We start from the raw sequence: 19,847 nt of genomic DNA, 5'->3' as shown, positions 1-19,847 counted from the left end.
TTGACTGAAGTACAAAATGAATCCGTTTTGTGTACTGCAGACATTCAGAACGATTTTGATAATGGCAGGCATGAACAAAACATTGATCTCTTTCCTGCCTTTAAGACAAGCATTAATAAATCCTGTTCAGTTAAAATGGCAGTGGTTACATTATGAACTACGTCAAAACATTTACGACAACAATCAAGCATTTATTGACAAAAAGTGGAAATGGTTCATTTTGGATAGGCAACATGTCCTAGTTCTCTGCCCCTGTCCCCCACTCTTACATCATACATTCCTTTCCTTCTTTCTTGAGTCGGATAAGATGGTGGGGGGGGGAGTAATTTATATATGTGCACTACTTTTGGGGTAATTTCTAGAACTTTCCTGGGCTGTATGGGTTGAGTGGTCGTTTACAGAGTTAACAGCCAAAAGAGAGTACTGTACTGAAGATGGTGCACACACACCACCACGTACCTGCGGAGCTACCCAACAACACAGTCAACCAACAGAGTCAACCAAGATAGAGTCTGAGCATATAAACAACCCGACTTGATCCACTCGCAACCCCCAGTCCCCTTACATCGCGACTGATCATTACATGTCACGGCAAAGTGAATATCACAAGTCCTTTCCAAAGGGAACTGATACTACACAGGTTAAAGGTTGGTGAGCAATCTACTGTTTTCTGTCTTACATAATGATCTCAACCAATAGGCTGAGAGGAGGTTACACGAGAGAGTAAGCATACGTCTGTGTTCATCGCTATAAAATTGTTGACATTTCTAACGAAACCTTACAACTAGTACTCAACGTTAGACTGGAAATTAATCAAACTAAGACACCATGTTTGGAAATTTTATACCAAATGAATATTAATTTGTGAGTTATTAATGGTACCAATCTGCTCTAGAGATTTTCTGGGCCAAACACTTTTCTTTCTATTAGTATTAGTCCAAATACAAATTTTCAAAAATCTTCCAATTTTGAGTATTACTCACAATAAAGATTGCAACCGATCAAAATAATATCTTCATGAATCAAACTTCAGTCGGTAAATAACAATGTCGATTGTTTCTAAGAATTTTTTTTTTTTGCTCGGACATTGTCCCATATTGGTAATACCAAACAAGAATTGAAAGTTTTTGTCATAATTTGAAATGAAACATGGCTAGTGAAGCAACTAAAAAGCTATGGAAATTTCTGTGTCGCTGTTGTTACCAAGAAGTTACCAACAATGGACCCAAAAAAAGGTTGTACTTATTATGATTGCTTGCCAGTTGCAGTGGAATAAGTTGTCACGACAACTGCAAGAGTATATATATGCAAAAATCAATTAAGTGCATTCTGGTTGCACCAGAGCAACCAACTTTAAACTTCACAGCAAAATGACAATTCCAATTTGTGGTTACACAAGTCTGACTATATATCTGCACTGCACAATTCTTTCCATATATATTGCTGCTTTCTGAGTTGGCATGATCATAATCAGTTTTAATTTTTTGCTGGTATAATTAATCAACCCATACAAAACAAGATAACTAGTTAACCATGAACCACAAACTAGCAAGAAGTATATTTGGCTAAAAATAAACAAATATTGCCAATCTGGCGCCAAAAAATATCAATTATATATATATGTAAATATATTAGATCTCCAATATTTAAAATTATATAAATAGTTTCTCCCTTTCTTATTTACTAAATTAAGTTTTAATAATTTTTTAACAATTTCAAAACAAATCAAAACATAGTTTGATTAATTTGTCAAATAACTTTAAAGTCTGGCAAAAGAAATCTGCAATGTAAAATTTCTCCATAGCAACAAAAGTTTTGTAACTGACTAAGGACTATTTTGTAATATTTTTGTACTGCTTGACTAGTTTTTCTTTATCTCTGCTGCCACCTTGTTCGATACTGACATTACCCTGTAAAGTGATTTTTCAGAGTTCAACCGATGGTACTCGTGCATGCAACTACTCATAGCCAGGCATAACAAACTTGTTTACTACAGTGAAAATTTGACCTTGATTTTGTCCTGTACGTTATCAAACTTGACAGGAGAGACAGGCGCCCTCTATAAACATGCAACCTCTTTTAAAATTCATGCTTCACATCTGAATTGAAAAACAATATTTTTGGCATTGAAATTGGATCAGGTTTTGACAGGATTCAACATTTTAATGTGACGTTATTCTCAAATAATAAAGAAATTTCACTTTTCACTTCGTTACTATTCAAAGTGTCCAGCTAACAAAACTTTTACGGTCAATCTATATTTATAGTTGTCTAAATTAATGTTTCAATCTAATTAATTGTAAATTGTTATTGTTTATTAATAATTATTATTGTTTAACTAATGTTTCATTCTGAATTGAAACAATATTTTTGCATTGAATCTGGATCAGGTTTTGACAGGATTCAACATGATAATGTTATAATGATGCAGACCGATTAGCTTGACTTGTCACCTTATTCTCAATAACTTTTTTAATTTGAAATTTCACTCTTATTACTATTCCAAGTGTCCAGCTAACACCATTTTAAGGTTCAATCTACATTTATTATAGACTAATTTATGTTCATGTGATGGGAAAATAAGATTTTAGTTTAATCACCTGCTGTAGAACACTCTGTAGCTTCGGTAAAAATTGCCAAAAAACTGGCTAAACTGACAGATTTAAAAAAAACTTCAATGAAACTTACGTAAAAATCCATAAAGTTCTGGCTCAATAACCTGAACCAGTTTGTTGAGTTGAATTAGTTGGTTCTTCATCCCTTCTTGCTTCATATCAAAATTTTGCTCCTGAAAAAGGAAAAGGGGGGAAAAAAATAAGTAGTTTTATAACTTAACATGTTACAAAAATAAGGGGTTAATCAACGGTCTAGCGTGCGTTACTCACAGGATTAATGCACGATCGGGGGATAATGCAAGCGATGCACGAGGGCGGAGCCCGAGTGCATCCAGCGATAGCATTAATCATGTGAGTAACGCACGCTAGATCGTTGATTAACCCCGTTCATTCATACACTACCATTAGTGTGGGGGAAAAATCATAAAACAAAACATTTTTGGTTACATATAACCAAAGATTTATTAAAGTGATGCCCCGTAATTTTACCGTGCGTTACTCACAGGACTAACCACGGTCAGCTGACCTGAATGGACCAATAGGATTTAGGAATCTTTACTAAGTATGAATGAACATTACATCAAACACTGCATAATACAAAGCTACCCATACTTCCTAGATTTCTTTGATTTTCCAGGGTGGGGGTGGGAGGGGGAGTGGGAAGGGTGGGGTTGGGTGGTGACATTCAAAGCCCCATTATGTAGCCAATCTCAAGCAAGAACATTGAATTGGACGTTTGAGCGGGGAGATGTATTGACATTCTCGTTCATACCAGGACACTTGGTAAGTATAATAATATGCAATCACAGCAAATTCATGGAATGTCTGCTGAAAATTTCAATATCTTTATATCTCTCCCCCTCTTTCAAATCTCAATGAGAGCTACCTGCTGGAATAATGGTTACGTAGAAGAGGGCGCTGTCAAAGAACACATCTCACAAATGGTAAAGAATTGAACCTTTCATTTGGATTTCCAGGGGGGGGGGGGGTTTGTCTCCCACACAACTGTTTTAATGACAGTATTGGCCACATGCAAAGAGCAAGTTTCAAAACTTTGAAATATTGGACTTTTTTAATTAATTATTTAGATATATAAAAAATTAAGCGATCAAACTAAAAACCTACATTGTTACAAGTTTGCGGTATAAAGTCTTCAAAGAGTTATAAAATCTAAATCAGCTCAGAGTGCAGGTTAAATGTACATAAATACAGGAAATAATTGATGATGAAAGTATTGTGTTTCAGTTTTTGGCATGCATCATTGCACATGTACAGCAATCTGTATAGCAATTTGATCACTTTGCATAGCGTTTTTTGCGGAGAACCCATTCCCTGTGATATTAATTTGCATGACAATAAAAAATTAAAAAACTCACCAATTTCAGATTATCCATGTAACCGACGAAACACCAAAAGGCATCGACTTCGTCCTCCATGACCAATAGTATCGGTGAGAGGATGTCACTCATGCCTTGCACGTAGCCCAGGTCAAAGTTCAATTGTGTGTAGGTCATTAGAATGGAAAACAGTTGGTCCAAATGCACATTCTTCTCCCCGGCGAAAAACGGGTGGATCCTATCCGTCCTGATGACGTCTTTATCTGTGGAGACGAACCGGACGAGAACTAAAAAAACTTGCAAACAATTTTGTGCAAAAAATGAGTGAAAGTAGAGTTGATTTCTTTTTTATGAGCCGTGAAAGATCATAAAGAGAAAATGGATGCCATGAAGGGTGATAACGAATAGAACTCTCATCAAAGAAGAAACCCAAATGACACCAACACACATTCGTTTCGAAATCTTGTTCTACGCTCTCAAGAGAGGTTTGTAATTTGACAGCAAAGGGAGAATTAGCCAAGAGACAAGACACTTCATGCAGGGTTTTTTTTGTTTTCCACAAGGTATCAACTTACATAGCGTTTGTGTCATCAATTGTGAACGAGTGATGCCAGGTAATGAGAGTAGTGTTCGAGACCATTTACTACCTATTGAAGAGACGGATTGAGACTTATTTTTTAGAAAATGTTTGTGCCTACTGCCGAGGGTCAAAGTTCAGGGAGATATTGAACAATTTAGGAGACAGACTTATTAAGCGAATTCACAAGGTCTACTTTTGATATTTACAAATTTCTCCTATGATTTTTATTGGACATATTTAGTATATCCACAAACACTTCGTTGAATGGGAGGGGGGGGGTTCTTAATTAATTGCCTTAAGGGACAGAGAACAAACATTGTTTTGGGAGCAAAGCGTCAGACAGAATCACAAACTCACTGTACCTAGATTGAGTAACGTGTACAGCAGGCCCTTAGCATGCTCAAGTCTAAAGGGCTTAAGGGTTTGCATACCAACCAATGAGTGTAAAGATTATGTGTCCATTCTTTGCCATGGGTCAGAGTGAAACCTCTTGTGGGCCATATCTGGTCGAGAGCTATTCTACTGCACTAGAACAATGTATTAATTTCCACGGTCAATACCTTTAATCACACATCCTTACTCACTTCATTACACATTAATGCTAATGTAAATTCAAGTCAGATATGTAACCAACTGTTAACAGTTTTTGTCCTAAGTTAACCAGACAAGTCACAACATAATATTCATTTACAATTTCTTAATTTTCTACATCTGTAGTTTTTTCCCTCTAGTTCCCCCCCACCCTCGCCCCCCCCTGCCCCTAACCCACATATGAGCAACAAGAGAAGCTTACCAAAGGTATCTGAAAGGGAAAGTTTGGTTTCCCTTTGAGAAAATTTGCTTTTTAAGTACTTAGTGTCAAATTGCTCATTATAGGGAACCAGTGTGCATACACTGCTGACATGTCATATTGTTTAGCAACAGCCATCTCCCATTTAAACTGCTTTTTAATACTTAAATGTTTTATCTTCCACCACATATGATCTTGCTTTTTCCTATTGCAAGATTACAAAAGTTATTGAAAAACAGGTCACAGGGATCTTTGGTTACTGTTGTTTATGTAACAATGTTAAGATGTCATACATTTATAACATTTTCTTCCCTTGGCATTTTTATTTACTTTTACCTTTTTTTTAATTTATTTATTATTCATTTATTCAATTTTTTACGTCTTTATTCTTGGCTTCAATCTGCATATGTGTTGCAGAGGGAGAAACTCAATGAATTGAAATGATATTTATAAGAAATCTCAAATGAAAATATTTGGTCACCAAAACATGAATTTGAAAGAAAATGAAAGTATTTTATACCACTGACAAACATTGCAAGTTAAAGTTATGAATATGTATGATGTAGGGGCTGTAGTCTGCATTCATACTGACCAATCAAATTCTTCCTTTCTTTGAAGATTGAAAATCTCCTCTCTTGTTCTGTGGTGATGGTCTTCCACTGTGCCTTCATACCAAAATACTCATCCCTAGAATTAGGAAAGGACAACAATTTGTGTGAAATCTTTTATCAACACATCTCCTTTGAACATTGTGAGTTCACTTTTGGCCAAAACATTTAACAAAAAGAGGAAACTTCCATGCTGAACAAACATTGTAGGTTTTACAGTTATAAACTGTAAAACTGTTTCAAAAATCATCAGGATTAAACCTAAATATACTGTTACACTAAAACTGGTCACGAAAATGTCCACACGCCACCAACCATATTACAGCAATCTCTAGTTTATAGTCTAAATAAGCCTAAGAATGCAACTTTTGACCTCTAAACTTTCACATTTTTTGGGCTGGGGGAGGACACCCACACTCCCCTACATGGGTATTGCAATCGACGAAACCACCGCCCCTACCCCTCATTCTAAACATTCTTGATCCTCCTGCAGCCCGTACATTAAAGTCCATTTCCCTATACCTATATCACTGCTATCTCTGCTGCAGAGATTAGCTCAAACCCATAATAATAAGTAATATAGCGTATAATCAGCACAGCTGCTCAAAGCGCTTTACAAATGTAAAACCTAAAAACAAAAATAGTAACAAAAACCAAAATATTAAATATATAGAACCAATAAGGCAAAAAATGTAAAAGCAACAATATAAAAAACACACCCGTACTAAACGATACTAAACACTAAAATGCATATAGTCCAAAACAATTTTAGAAGTATGTAAATAGTAAAATAGATTAAATCATAGTCAATGTTTAAATATATATAAGTATGAGAAACTACAGTACAGTAAGACAATTACTGTAAAAGCCTAAAACAGATGGTAATAAACACCCAATACTAAACGATAAAAAATAGAACCCTACACGTAGTAAATAAATAAAAAATGAATTAAAAAAAAAATGTTAAGAATTAAGTAAGTAGTTCCAAACGTAGTATCTATGCATAATAAAAGTTAAAACACAGTCAATTACATAGTAAAAGCTAGCCTACAATTATATGTTTTCAAAGCAGTTTTAAAAATAGCATAACAGACTTACTCTTTATGCTTCCTGCTATCTATCCTCTCCTTCGTCGTGGAGTTCCAGGAATAGTAACACAGCAGGAATGGCCACAAATCTTTCCTTATGGAAGGTTCTATACCCTGTGTAGCGAATCAGAAAGATGGAAATTATCTTATTTGTATCTTTTGCATGCACAATTGCCACAAAGACCGGTGCACCACTATGTCAGGTATTACTGGGGCACTTATAGAGCAGAGTTTGGGGTTGAGACTGGTGCACCACTACATCAGGTGATACTGGGGTACTTAGAGCAGAGTTTGGGGTTACAGTCGGTGCACCACTAAGTCAGGTGTTACTGGGGTACTTAGATCAGGCGTTTGGGGTTAAGGCACTACTTTCTGGTGATCTTATCAAACCTATTGAGTATTACTCATCATAACAATAACAATAATAAGTTCGATCATGCAAAAATATTTGGAATTTTCTTTTTCTTCAAATTTTGAACATGACCTTGACTAGTTTGATCTAATGGACTGCATTGTTTGAGGATATTTTGTAAGTGAAATAGGATTGACTTCAAAAACTTCCCGGTTGACATCAAGACAAACAGTAACCATAAAGAGACTTTTGCACTGCAGTAAAGAAGGCAGCTGGTTGTTACCATATGTTCCAACGTCCTTAGCTTAATTCCCACTAGGGTTGATTAGTTTTTCACTTCCATATGATCACATTTGCCATGTAAGCGTCCCAAGTCTGTGGACAGCGGTTGATATTCGATTAAGGTTAGCTTAGTAACGCCTAGGGGTGAAAAGCCAACAGAGGCTCATTTGATGATTGTGGATTAAACAACAAGCCTTCTCTTTTCAATGCGTGATCAGAGAAATCACAAGGTAGGTGTGTAATTGTTACACCCATTCTCAATTCCAGTAACATCCTTAACCTACCTAAGCATCTGACCACTTTCTCACATAATGAGGGAGGGGAAGGCCCCAAGTTCTTCATCAATGAAGTGCAGCCATGGCTTGTGGAAGTAGTAGGGTTTCAGGTTTCAAGGAAAAATTCAACAAGCAGATTACAATAGAAATGTACAGCTTTGAAAGAACATTTGCACAATATGACATCAACGGTCCACGTACTGCGATCTACTCCAGGGAAGAATCGATGCTTTAACCAGTCAAGATTTCATTCAATCAACTATATCTTGAGTTAGGAACAAGATATTGAGATAGGGTTTTCAACTAACAGTACCAGTGATGTGCCCAGGATTTCCTGAGTGCCGGGTATACTGATCGTCGTCCTGGGGGAGGGGTCTAAGGGGGAGGTGGTGTCCCCACCCCTTTGAGAAATTTTTCGATTTTTGAAGGTGCTCAGATGCCAAATGCTGGCACTTGTGTAGCTTTTCAAGCACATACACTAGTTTTGCTAACAATTTACATCTTTAAATTTTTTTTTAGTGAAATATATTACGTACCTGGTAAAAGTTATTAGTTTGTTTCAAAGAGGTTTTACAAGGGACCGATTGAGAGCCTTAAGTAATGTTTCTCGCATGCGTAACTCATGCATTATTAGTCTGTATAATTTTGGCATAGACTAGGCCCAATTTTTGTTGAATATATTGTTAGGAATGTCGCGATTTTAGATGAAAATAGTGCTGGGCGGGATTCACGATTTTCAAGACAGTGCTGGGCGGTAATTTTTAGTGCAGGGCGGGGCTGCCCAGTGCCGCCCAGCGTGGGCACATCCTTGAGTAGGCAATATTTTTTCTTTTTCGATGAAGGTGTCACATAGTCTGCCACCGGAGTATCCCTTTTAACAGAGTCAATGCTTACCCCTCTGAAGATTTTCTCCTTTAGATCTGGTACATTGAGCACCCTTCCTTCACCATCTAAGAAGGCATGCCACTCTGCCTCGGTCAATGGACTGCTTCTGGTGACCTCTGGACGATCTGCCAGTTTGTTCTCGGTGGTTGCGATGAGATCAAAGTCCTGCTCCACTTTAAAGGTCGTAATGTCCGGGAAAATCTGGGAGTAATCCTCCGTGGGTCGATTCAGCATGTTCGAAGAAGGGAGGATGTTATCTCGGACGAAGCTGGTGACCCTCGAGAAACCCCCCATAGTCGCCGTGACGGGATCTTTGAAAAATTTCTATGGTATCAGAAGGAGAAGATATTATTGTAACATTAAAAAAGGATGACTTTTTGGTGAATGTTAATATGTGTTGCTTATCATGCTAGCAATGTTTTTAGAGTTATTCCGGTTTCCTAAAAGATGTGCTATGCTATGTTTGAAATACTCTTCTATCCATGATTAGTTGGGTTCTCATTCCCTGGCTTAAATTGTCAGCTTATTCCATTATTTCCAAAAAATTCTAGTAAATCGACCAAGGTTGTAAAATAGTAGAGAATAGGACGGTGGCTAACCACTCCTCTATTCACAACGACGTTCACACCCTTATCAATATGCGAACTGACCCATGCTAGCAACCAAAATCCTGCTTATTAACATAAACAACCCATGTGTAGAGAAATAAGTCTGGAGGGATATCTTTAGTTAATAAATGAAGAGTTCTGATGAATGAAGTTTCCCTGCCATCTTGTGAGGATTTCACAAAGTATTAAAATGATGGTACAGTCCTACTCACCGAGACATAGTTACCGCTGGTTTCTGACAGAATCTGTAATTCGGAGAACGACGTAGAAAGAGCATCTGTGTTCTTAGGATGGACGTTGAGTAAGTCCCTGTCGGTGGGTGATCTGCATGGAATGGAAGACAACCAAGGAAATATAATTAATCATTAATGTGTAAACCAATTAATATGCAGTTAATTACCGAGATGAAAAGGCTCTTTGTAGATTGTGAACCTCAGACTGACAAATGTGACTAGGGTAGTGGAATCAGTAACGTTATAAGAAGACCAAGTCTAAAAACTACCTCCTTGCATAATGGGTGAGGTTGGGAGTTTGAAAAGGGGGGGGGAGGAGATTTTGGAGATTGGAGAATCAAAACAAAGGGGGGGATATTGGAGAATCAAAATAATCCAAATTTTAGTCATTTTGCAAGAAGGAAGTTCCAGACTTTCTGAAAGAATGATACAGAGTCATTTTTGGTTAGCTCAACAGCCTCAATATAGATAGCCATACAAGCTGTCCTAAAGTTTTCTACAAGCTTGTGTACTGAAAATCTATTTTTCGGTGGTCTTTTATTATAAAACACTTCCAAAAAAAAATTACACCAAAACAAGGACAGTTGTTCCCCAGAGGAGCAACTTCTATCTTTCCAAAAAATGACCTTTACTCCTCATCCACTCCTCACTGCAACCAACATTTACATGTAAACTATGTACCCTGCAGTGAAAATCTGGTTTCCCACAGATGGTGTTGGTGCCCCTCTCTGCTTACATGCACAATATCATCGTTCAGATTTGCTCAGACTTGAGCTTCTTCATTCAACACCCATGTTGCATCCCAACCTATGAGAGAAGCATCAGTTTCAGGAATAAAACCCACTTTTGGGACAATAATATTTTTATTTTATTTTTTGTTTTTATGATCATTCCATCAAGAGTCCAAACAATGAACGATGGGACAATAATATGCTTCCTTGCATCGTTAAGGTGTTTTAACCAGCATTTCCGATCCTCCTTTGACTCTGGTGAGATTTTAACGGACGCAGTTGCCCGAACCCACTTTTAGGGAACCTGTGACCAGAATACCCATAAGACTTTATACATTGACGATTCAAGGTACCTGGAGACTGTGACGTATTTCCGGATCATCGAGATCAGCTCCCGACTTCCCCCCTCGTGAAAGTGAAGCGGAGGCATATCTTCATCGTCCGTCATTCTGAATACCAAGTAGGCCCACCCTAAATTTGGAGTCGACATTCTGATGCTCCGGACCGCAGCCAAGTCGATTGAGAGAGAGTTTTTACTTCTGCTTTGCCCAGCTTGGTTTGCTCTTCCTTCTTCTTCTGTTAAAAAGATTTAAAAGAAAGTCATGGCAATGCCACCCTTCAAGCATTTGCTGAAAAGATATATTTATAAATTCAAAGCTTGCATCTTCAAATCCCAAATTGAAGTTAACGATATCACTTAAATCTAATAGTATACCTAAGTAAGCAGAGTCTGATCTTAGTTAATTAAGAAAACATGGAAAAATTATTTGCAAACATATTTTAATGTGTCAACTAAATTGACTTTGATCAGGCTTAGAAACCTATGACAGTTATCTTGGTAGACTTTAATGTGTTAACTTTTTATATTCAAAGTAAACCAAGATCATTCACAGTGTTCAACATTGTGTAAATTTGTGTACATAGAGTGTAAATGTAAATTGCATTTGTGTAAATAGAGTGTAAATGTAAATTGTAAATGTAAATTGAGTGTAAGTTTGAGGGATAGGCTGCTAGAGGGGTTTGGTTTTCATAAATGCATTGAACCTTGGTTACATATAATTTTTCTTTGGTTATAAAAATGGAGCTTCGATTGTTTTCACCGGCTGTGTTTACTAATTACCTGCGTTCCCATTGGTTGCCTGGTCTGATCTCGTATTGACCACCGTCCAATCGGGGTCAGGCTGCTCTACAGCATTTCCATGGTGAAGAGGATTCCAAAAAACATAGCACTCTTTTCCCTGGTCGAAAAGGAAATAACCAAACATGAGTTACTGGCAATTAAATTGGTAACCTTATCAAAACAAGACAAGACGAGAGTTGTTTATAAGTTGACTTTGCCCATGAAATGAAAATGCTGAGTATGTTGTTCACTCACATAGGATAAACCTATTAGCTGAATTTGATAGAGGCATCCTTGACTGATTGACATACAGTGGAAGTTCATAATACCAGTTTTCTTAATGTAAACTTATATCTCTTTCTTCTTCTTTTTTGTCTTCAGAATATTGGAGAATAACAGACTATTTGCAAACCCTCTTGTGCATGGTACAGTATAAAATCCATTGCAATCTATTCTGTGTTCCATGCCAAAACCAATTCTCTAAGTTCCATATGTACAGTAGGACCAGAAATGCACACCTGTGGGCAAGATTTTTCATTAAAAATTCAGAAAAAGCAAGAATAAGATCGTGATGTGTCAGTATACTAAACCATACACTGTTCTGAAATGGGTAATGTTTTAGCACGGATAGAACCGCATACCACACGACATACAACCATGTTGCTTTTTACCGGCAAAATACATGCTATATAGCATCCTTTCCATGATATTATCTACAATCCATGAATCCATGGTACAAATTTTAACCCTCTCTCTGAACTTTTTTTTAATCATAATTTTTTCCTAAAGCATGCTGAGGATATTGAATCCTATCCGTCAAATATGTCCCAAAAAGTGATTTAATCGGGATCTACATCGGGACCAGGATCTACATCAGGACCGGGACCATCACATGGTCTCTCTTTTTGCAAGTACTATTCAGCCAACATGTAACTTGCACTTTCTTCTTTTATATTATTTTAATGAATTCAAAAAAACAAGCAGACAGGCAGGCTAGTCTCCCTTCCCAACAACCATTTTCATTCCTCCTCCAAACACAAGGGATACATACTAATTATTATGAATTACTCTATGAATTAATTATTTATATGCATTAATTATATTTTTTAACTTTACCTGTAAAACCAGCTGTACCTTCCCTGCTAGCAACACATCCTCACTTTCTGCTTTGGCTGTATGGATAAAAACTCCAGAAACTTCAAACACCGTCTGCAACAAAAATTGATGGAATCGCTACAGTTTATGGAACAAACTTAAGAAAGATATGAAATTTTAAAAAGTCAGAGATTACATTAAATTTTAAAAAAGTCAGGATATTTTTTCATGATTACATTTCATGACTTGGGTAAGAAAAATTGTAAAATACACTTAGAAGGTAAAACAGACATCTTTTCATACCTTTTGTTGAACTCTATTGCCAGTTCAATGGCTAGCAACCTATACCAATGTACAGTAAGATATAGATCTTTGTTACTAAAACCTGCGTTGTTTTTAATAGGCTTATACTGTCAGTAAGAAGCATGAACCCTTTCTTTAATTTCTAAACAATTTGCAAAGACTCAAATACTAGAAACACTCTGGAAAGCCTAAATAGTAGTCACTTCATTTTACATGCACAAACCCTAGCTCAAGTGTACTGTGAAATTCCTTCAACTTTAGTCAAATTTAATTGCATGAATATGATCTAACATTTCTGCTAAGAGTATGAAAATTATTAGATACTGTATGTGTCTACCACCCAAGTGCTCCAAATGTTCCCTCCGAAAATGTTTCAAAATACTGCATTTATTCACACGAAGAGGACTCTCTATCTAACAAATGCAAGATCCACATTATCAACACTCTAGTGAAAGGGTAAAGGTACTATATAATGCATTTATCACATACTGTACAGGGCTTAGAACAACCTAAAAAAACCTGCATAGGTCGTCCGTCAGATGACTAGCTATTTGCCTTAAGTGTTCAACACTTCAAAAATACATATATTCATTGAAATAAAATCCGCCCCCCAAAAATTATAGTAGCTTGTTGGTATCACCCTCCATTCATGTTAGTAACAACGTACAAAATAAAAACATTTGGTACTTTCCATAATGAGGGGAAAATCCTACACTTCAGCTGAACGTGCATATTGTACATATGGGTGTTTATTTTAATATGGGTGCCAACTTGTGACATAGGCTTAAAATTTTCAAATATGTGATATCACAATGATAATGGCATGCATGTGTACTACAACAAATGCAAAGCCAACTAAAAAAAACATTTTGCTTATAGCTAGCTTGCAATGCAAATAGTATAGGTAAAGTCATAAGACAATATCCAAAATATCACGTGTAACAGGGACACCAAACATTATACATTCATCTATGTCATTCATAGTAAATTCAGCATACACTGTTATATTATTTATTTTAACTTAGGTATTAAACATGGTCATAATCCAAGACATCAGTTATTGTCATGCACAACTATAATATTTTAGTAATTCTTGATTTATTTTTCACACGTTACAAATTCTGGATATTTGGCAACTGTGAAAGTGATTTTTTTTTTCTGTGATGTTGTCAATCCTTCATACTCACTTAAAATGTGTTTCCATATTATAAAATAATGATCTAATTCCCTCTGATATTGACATACAGCTAATTCAGAATACATCAACAAATATACCAGTGGCCAAATGAACAATGCCGAACGTGTAACGGGACACCAATATTTTGGTGTCCCTGTTACATCGACATAGGCTTACAGGTATCTCAGTTATATATGTAGTTTGTTGATTTTTTATATTGATAATGTTGCTGCATATTATATTATCTTTCCTTTACTTCTAAAGGTACTGTATTGTCTGTGCGTTTTCTGCAAGAAAGCAATGCTATCAAGCTGATTTACAATTAATTCTACTGTAATCCCATAATTTATGTTTCACAAAATGAATGATAAAAGAGAAGGACAAGGAATGAAACAAAGAGGCTGATCAGAGAACTGTGCTGTCATGTTAAACTTTATATATAGTACAGATTAACACAACAAAATAACAATGTATGTTCAACTCCAATCATATGTACAAATAAATGTGATTCGCTAATATTCAACCGCATAAATGGACGGTAAACAAAATTAGTGTACAATAAATGCGATATAAAAAACTCCATAATAATTTCCTCAATTGTTCCCATTCAATACCAGTACTGGATAGATTCATTTAAATTTTCAAGATCCAAATTGAGTCATTTCATTACATTTAATTTCATTCATGTTCATCTGTTTCATTTAATAACATATATGAATTTTGCCAATAATTATTCACTAATCACTTTATTAATTAATTTCTTGTTGTTTTTTTCATTTGCATTGTTCGGCCAATTTCAAATTTGTTTGCATGCAATTGAGACAACAATGCTATGGTTAGCCTAGCTGATGAATGTAAATAATACATTTCTGCTTGGCATCATCAAGCAGGAGATCCTAAATTATAGCCGTCTCCATAACATACTAACCTTTATGGATCGAAACAGTTATGGCATCGTTAAGGTTGTTAGTTCATTATAAACCACAAATAAACCAGTAACAAAATGTTCATAATGCATGAAGAAAAGCATTCAAATTGTAACGTGAACATAAGGAAGGAAGGAACAATGTGTTAATAGATCCTAGAATGGTGAAACATGAAAAAAAAGTATTAATAATGTTGATCACGATGCCATAGCTGTCCTAGGCATTGGATAAAATCCTGCAAGAAACTGCATAAACTTATTGTGTTAGAACCATTCTCATTTTGTTAGTGACATCCTTCGCTTGTACTGAGTTTAAAGCAAAGTGACGGCGACTTATCGGTACAGGAGGATCATCAAGACCTGTTAATATTGAATCTGAAGACACAAGGTCTGTTTCCTCCTTCTCCGGCCAAATAAATTTATTGTAGGAGCCAGTGGGTTTCATGAAAGTGATAGAACAGGATCCGTTATCAACATCCGTGATAATACCTGGCCACCACTCTTCATCATATATTACAGCCACCCACTGCCCACGAGTCCACGTATTGTGCAGAGGAACAGCTGAATGTTATGTCAAGGATATTTAAGATATGGTAATATGGTTTAAAAAAAATGTGTAGTGAATGCAGTCAACTGGGGTGGATGTAGTTATTCACTGGGATTGTGGGAAGGAAAACTGCAACTTCACTGCACTACTGTAGTACGTATTACTTACTGATAGGTCTGAAACTGAAATGAATACTATAACAATAAAATATATTAAGGATACACTGCGGATGGCGTGGTTCGGCAGCTTTGGGCAATGGTGACATGTTTCCCTCAGGATGTGCCGTTGAAGTATCATCATCTACTGTAGTTATTAATTAAAGATTATGGATTGTTCGTGAACTTTAAAATACTTAATATAAAATCAAAAATTTAATGATCAAGTTATATGAACATCGGCATGAACCCTGGTCGTCTCCATGGACTCTAAATATTGTACACACTAATTTTTTGGAATGGTGGGCTATCCTCCCCCCCCCCCCCCCACACACACACACTTCAAATCGGATATGATGCCAAGAATGAAAACAAATGTATAAAGGATACATTCCGGATGGCATGGTTGAGCAACATTAGGCAAGTTTCCCTCTGGACTGGTGGATGAAGTAGCTGGAATACCATTCCCACTGCTGACAATTCCAAATCATGTACTGTATGCTGGAAGTAAACAGCAAAGGGAATTAGAACAGATAGGCACAGTATCCAACATTTTCTAGGGTGGGGGGGGGGGTGGGAAACAGTTAGCCCCCCCATGACTACTGCCCGGCCTGGTGCACTAAACACAATTCCTTGAGCAAATCAAGCACAATCAAAATTCCTTTCTTACTTCTAAACTTTATTTTTAAAACACTAAAATATAATATAATGGAAATAATCTTTTATACAGGTAGTAGCCTGCTGTAATTTTTTGTATAATCTGTCCAAATAAATTTTTGAGTTGATTACTTATCGAACATGGAGCGAATAAAACATTGAAATCAACTTCTTTTTGTTTGGTAATTTTTGTAGTCAACCTTTTACCACACCAACCCCGAGGCGATAGGCGCCATACTGAATATGGAAAAAGAACCCAACGATAATGCGACAATGTAGTGTCGGACTAGGATAACATGTATACGATCGATGCAACAAAAATTTGGACAGAGCCTTCGGCCACAATGTACCATTTTTTTTATAACCGGGCACATTTTGTGGAAATGAAGGCCCAGGCCCCAGGGTCAGACTAAGAGTAATATATAAGAACAGGCTGGTAACCTATAAGCCTAGCCTACTGTGATAGTTGATAGTGATGATGCAAAACAAAATTGGACAATATATAGGCCTAGCCTATGGCAACTATTTTAAATATCTTATCTAACTTATCTAACATACATGTAGCTAGGGCTAGGCTGGTTTGTTTATACTGCACAGCAGCGGGACTGACTAATTCCCCCCCCCCAAAAAAAAAATTAAAGAATCTTAGTCTAACTAGCCTAGGCTATACCTACAACGTTGTGGGCATATGCTAGGCTAGGCTAGGATCAAGTATGAATTCAGAGGATATATATCTCTTTTTTTATCGCATGTAATGGGGGACAATTCCCCCTCCAATAAAAGTTAGCATCAACCCTACATACCGTACAATGTGATAAAATGGTATGGCCATAGGCCTACGCTAATAATAATTAACGTGAAGCTAACGTAACTAACGCGGGCCTAACTAATGTAAATGCATGCCGAGACACCACATACTTTTGGGTATCATGGTTACGTATTGAATGAAATTTTAATAAATCCATTTAGATTACTCGCAAATAAGTATCAAGTGCAACTTATTACAAAATAAACAAATAAATACGGTATAATAACGATATATCAAGCACTAAAGTACTCACGTAGGTAAAATATTTGTCTGTAAATGTAATTCAAGCCAACGTAATTCTGTACACAACATTGCGTGGTTTCCAAATCAGATCTTGCCAACTTGTGATTCGTTTTGCCAGGTGTATTATGATGCGAACGACGTACTTTTATCCGACGTATGATAATATAGACAACAATTAATTGTTCGCTCTAACAATCATAAAATATATATATTATTCATATATATTATGTTATTGTTTCATGTCTAGAAACGTAACATTTATAAAAGCGTAACGAGATGGACACAAATCACAATATAGATTACCTTTCTTAAGTTTCCTAAACAGAGGCTCAATTTGTTGTCGCCACGTTCCCGCCTTGTATGGCCTTACTGTCGACTGTTTTTTCAATACGCTAATATGTTCATAGCGACTACCGTGTGAGTCTTACTAGTGAAAACGTAACTATCTACACTGGACACAACATGTTTCTTACAAAAATTAATCTGGCCATAAATTATGAACTGAACACTGCATGATATTGATCGTTATTCTGAATTAGTTTTGTGTACCTGCAAGTATATGTAGGGCATAGTAAGTTGATCAACCATATTTAATATTTGGATTATTATAACACAAAATCGCGTCTGCATACGTAACTTCGTGGGACACTAAATGTTACGTTTTCAGTTTAAAGTGGCAGTGTGTCAAAAATAAAGAGAACAAATCACACACCTGGAAGTTTAGTGTAGTATGGTTTATATGAGTTTTATTTATCATTTCAATAAAGATAATGGTTAATATGATGTTAAAGAAATAGGTGCTACAAGCTTTATAATTTTGTAGAATATTTGTCACACTTATTTGCTATAAATTGTGGAGACACCACAACATGTTTGTGGCTACCAGCCCGTCTAAAACATGTGAACTATTAAGAATGTTAATATTTATGTTCACTTGAACCATATGAATAACTTATCATGGATCAACTTATCTGGATTAGTACTAGCAGCTAATTAATTAGGGAAATGTTAGGTAATCTCCAGATATTAGTACTGGCCCCTATAAAAAAAGAAACACCCAAATGCACTGATGGCTACGTACAGTACCGTATACTTCCTACACGTACACTCGTACACTACAGAGTACAGACCCTGGTGGATGTGACCACACTTGCATTCTACCTCACGGCCGCACACATGTATGACAAGCTTGCTGGAGTACAATGTGTATGCAGTACTATACTGTGCATGTGGGCATATCGCATGCTCATTTATGTTTATACCCTGGGCCTACCCTCTGTCTCTGGAAATGATCGGAAACGATTAAGGAAATCATTTTTCACTACCAAAGAATTCCCGCTACCCAACATGATTAATCATGAACAGTGTCAAACACCAACCTAACTCTACACTCTCCATAAGACTAGTCACCAAGAGCAGGCTTAAGCCTCAGGCCGATTGACTAGGCCTGCATAGCCTAACGTTACGGTTCTCACCTACAAAACTAAATCGATACATTTTAGTATTACTTATGCGCAAGACGTGCCATTTTAAAAATCCAAGTGATTTCATTTTGACAACCAAAAAAATCCTTCAGACCACCAAACATGAAGACAAGGTTCCCTGAAGGACAACCTTCTTAAAATGAGCCCTGCTATAGTACCCACGGCCACATGTAGTCACAACTGAACTGCATCAGTGACACTGCTTCCCTTGAGCACCGTTTCTAATCTGCCACAACTTGACCAAATAAGGAGAGAGTAAACGTAATGAAATACCTACAAGAAGCCCTCTAGAACGAAGTAAATAATAAAGACAAATGAAAAAAAGAGGAAAAAGCCTCATACCATTTGAAGAAATGTTTGGAAAACAAAGTCTAAAACATTTTAGCTGATTAAAATATCATGTAGACTACAACTTACAAGTCTCTCTACTGGAAATAATATGGTCACATTACATTTACTGCTTTCTTTTAATCATGTAGGCCAAGTTACTGTAGGCATCAATAGTAGCCTAAGTTTTGAGATGTGTAACGTTATTTAAAGATTCACATAACATCTCGCTTTGTAGCTAAGAGTTAGACCACGTAGGTTATTAATAATGATATAGGCCTACATACTACTACTACTAGTAGGCTATATTACTAGTTATTACTTGCTTACATATTGTATAGGCTCACCATCTGTAGACCTAGGCTAGGCCTAGGACCGTATACGATAAGAACTCATCCTAAGATTCCTAGTCTAGCTTTATCTTAGGTTGTAGTTGCTTAGCTTACCAGCTTTTCCACAGAATCCATTCTTTCAACATGTAACTGACTGTATCAGATCTGTCTTACATATCTTACAATGTTGGGTATTAGCCACAAATGCACGATGTTTTTGTATATCAGGTATTTTGCACTTTACACTTTACATTTACACTTTACATTACTCTAAGTTATGTTGACAAAGT

General features: G+C 36.4%; 1 protein-coding gene and 1 long non-coding RNA gene across 5 annotated transcripts in view; both read right to left on the bottom strand.

Annotated features, from left to right (window-relative positions):
• Positions 1-19,847, bottom strand: part of LOC139966861 (TBC1 domain family member 17-like) — a 27,700-nt gene extending 7,853 nt beyond the window's left edge. The window contains exons 1-11 of one of the 3 annotated variants that reach the window (XM_071970308.1): positions 19,672-19,847; positions 12,621-12,713; positions 11,505-11,622; positions 10,738-10,957; positions 9,633-9,744; positions 8,822-9,136; positions 7,029-7,132; positions 5,915-6,009; positions 4,528-4,599; positions 3,992-4,215; positions 2,689-2,788 (exon numbers count right to left, since the gene is read on the bottom strand). In XM_071970308.1, the coding sequence (XP_071826409.1) occupies positions 2,689-2,788; positions 3,992-4,215; positions 4,528-4,599; positions 5,915-6,009; positions 7,029-7,132; positions 8,822-9,136; positions 9,633-9,744; positions 10,738-10,957; positions 11,505-11,622; positions 12,621-12,713; positions 19,672-19,692 (1,474 nt within the window). In that variant the 5' untranslated portion in view covers positions 19,693-19,847. Of the gene's footprint in view, positions 1-2,688; positions 2,789-3,991; positions 4,216-4,527; positions 4,600-5,914; positions 6,010-7,028; positions 7,133-8,821; positions 9,137-9,632; positions 9,745-10,737; positions 10,961-11,504; positions 11,623-12,620; positions 12,714-19,671 lie in introns of all 3 variants that reach the window. The other 2 variants (XM_071970299.1, XM_071970318.1) reach the window with 2 other exon arrangements.
• LOC139966903 (uncharacterized) lies at positions 12,734-19,662 on the bottom strand. 2 transcript variants are annotated; one of them, XR_011792790.1, is made up of 4 exons: positions 17,425-19,662; positions 16,097-16,207; positions 15,774-15,854; positions 12,734-15,565 (listed from the first exon to the last, which is right to left on the bottom strand). It is a non-coding gene; the product is annotated as an uncharacterized lncRNA (long non-coding RNA). The 2 variants fall into 2 exon arrangements; XR_011792788.1 differs by having other exon boundaries at positions 16,097-19,662.

This window comes from Apostichopus japonicus, chromosome 1 (assembly GCF_037975245.1).
Source record: "Apostichopus japonicus isolate 1M-3 chromosome 1, ASM3797524v1, whole genome shotgun sequence".
In the NCBI taxonomy this organism is placed as follows: domain Eukaryota; kingdom Metazoa; phylum Echinodermata; class Holothuroidea; order Aspidochirotida; family Stichopodidae; genus Apostichopus; species Apostichopus japonicus.
The sequence above is the reverse complement of the archived record's forward strand: the minus strand, read 5'-3'. Positions and strand labels throughout refer to the sequence as shown.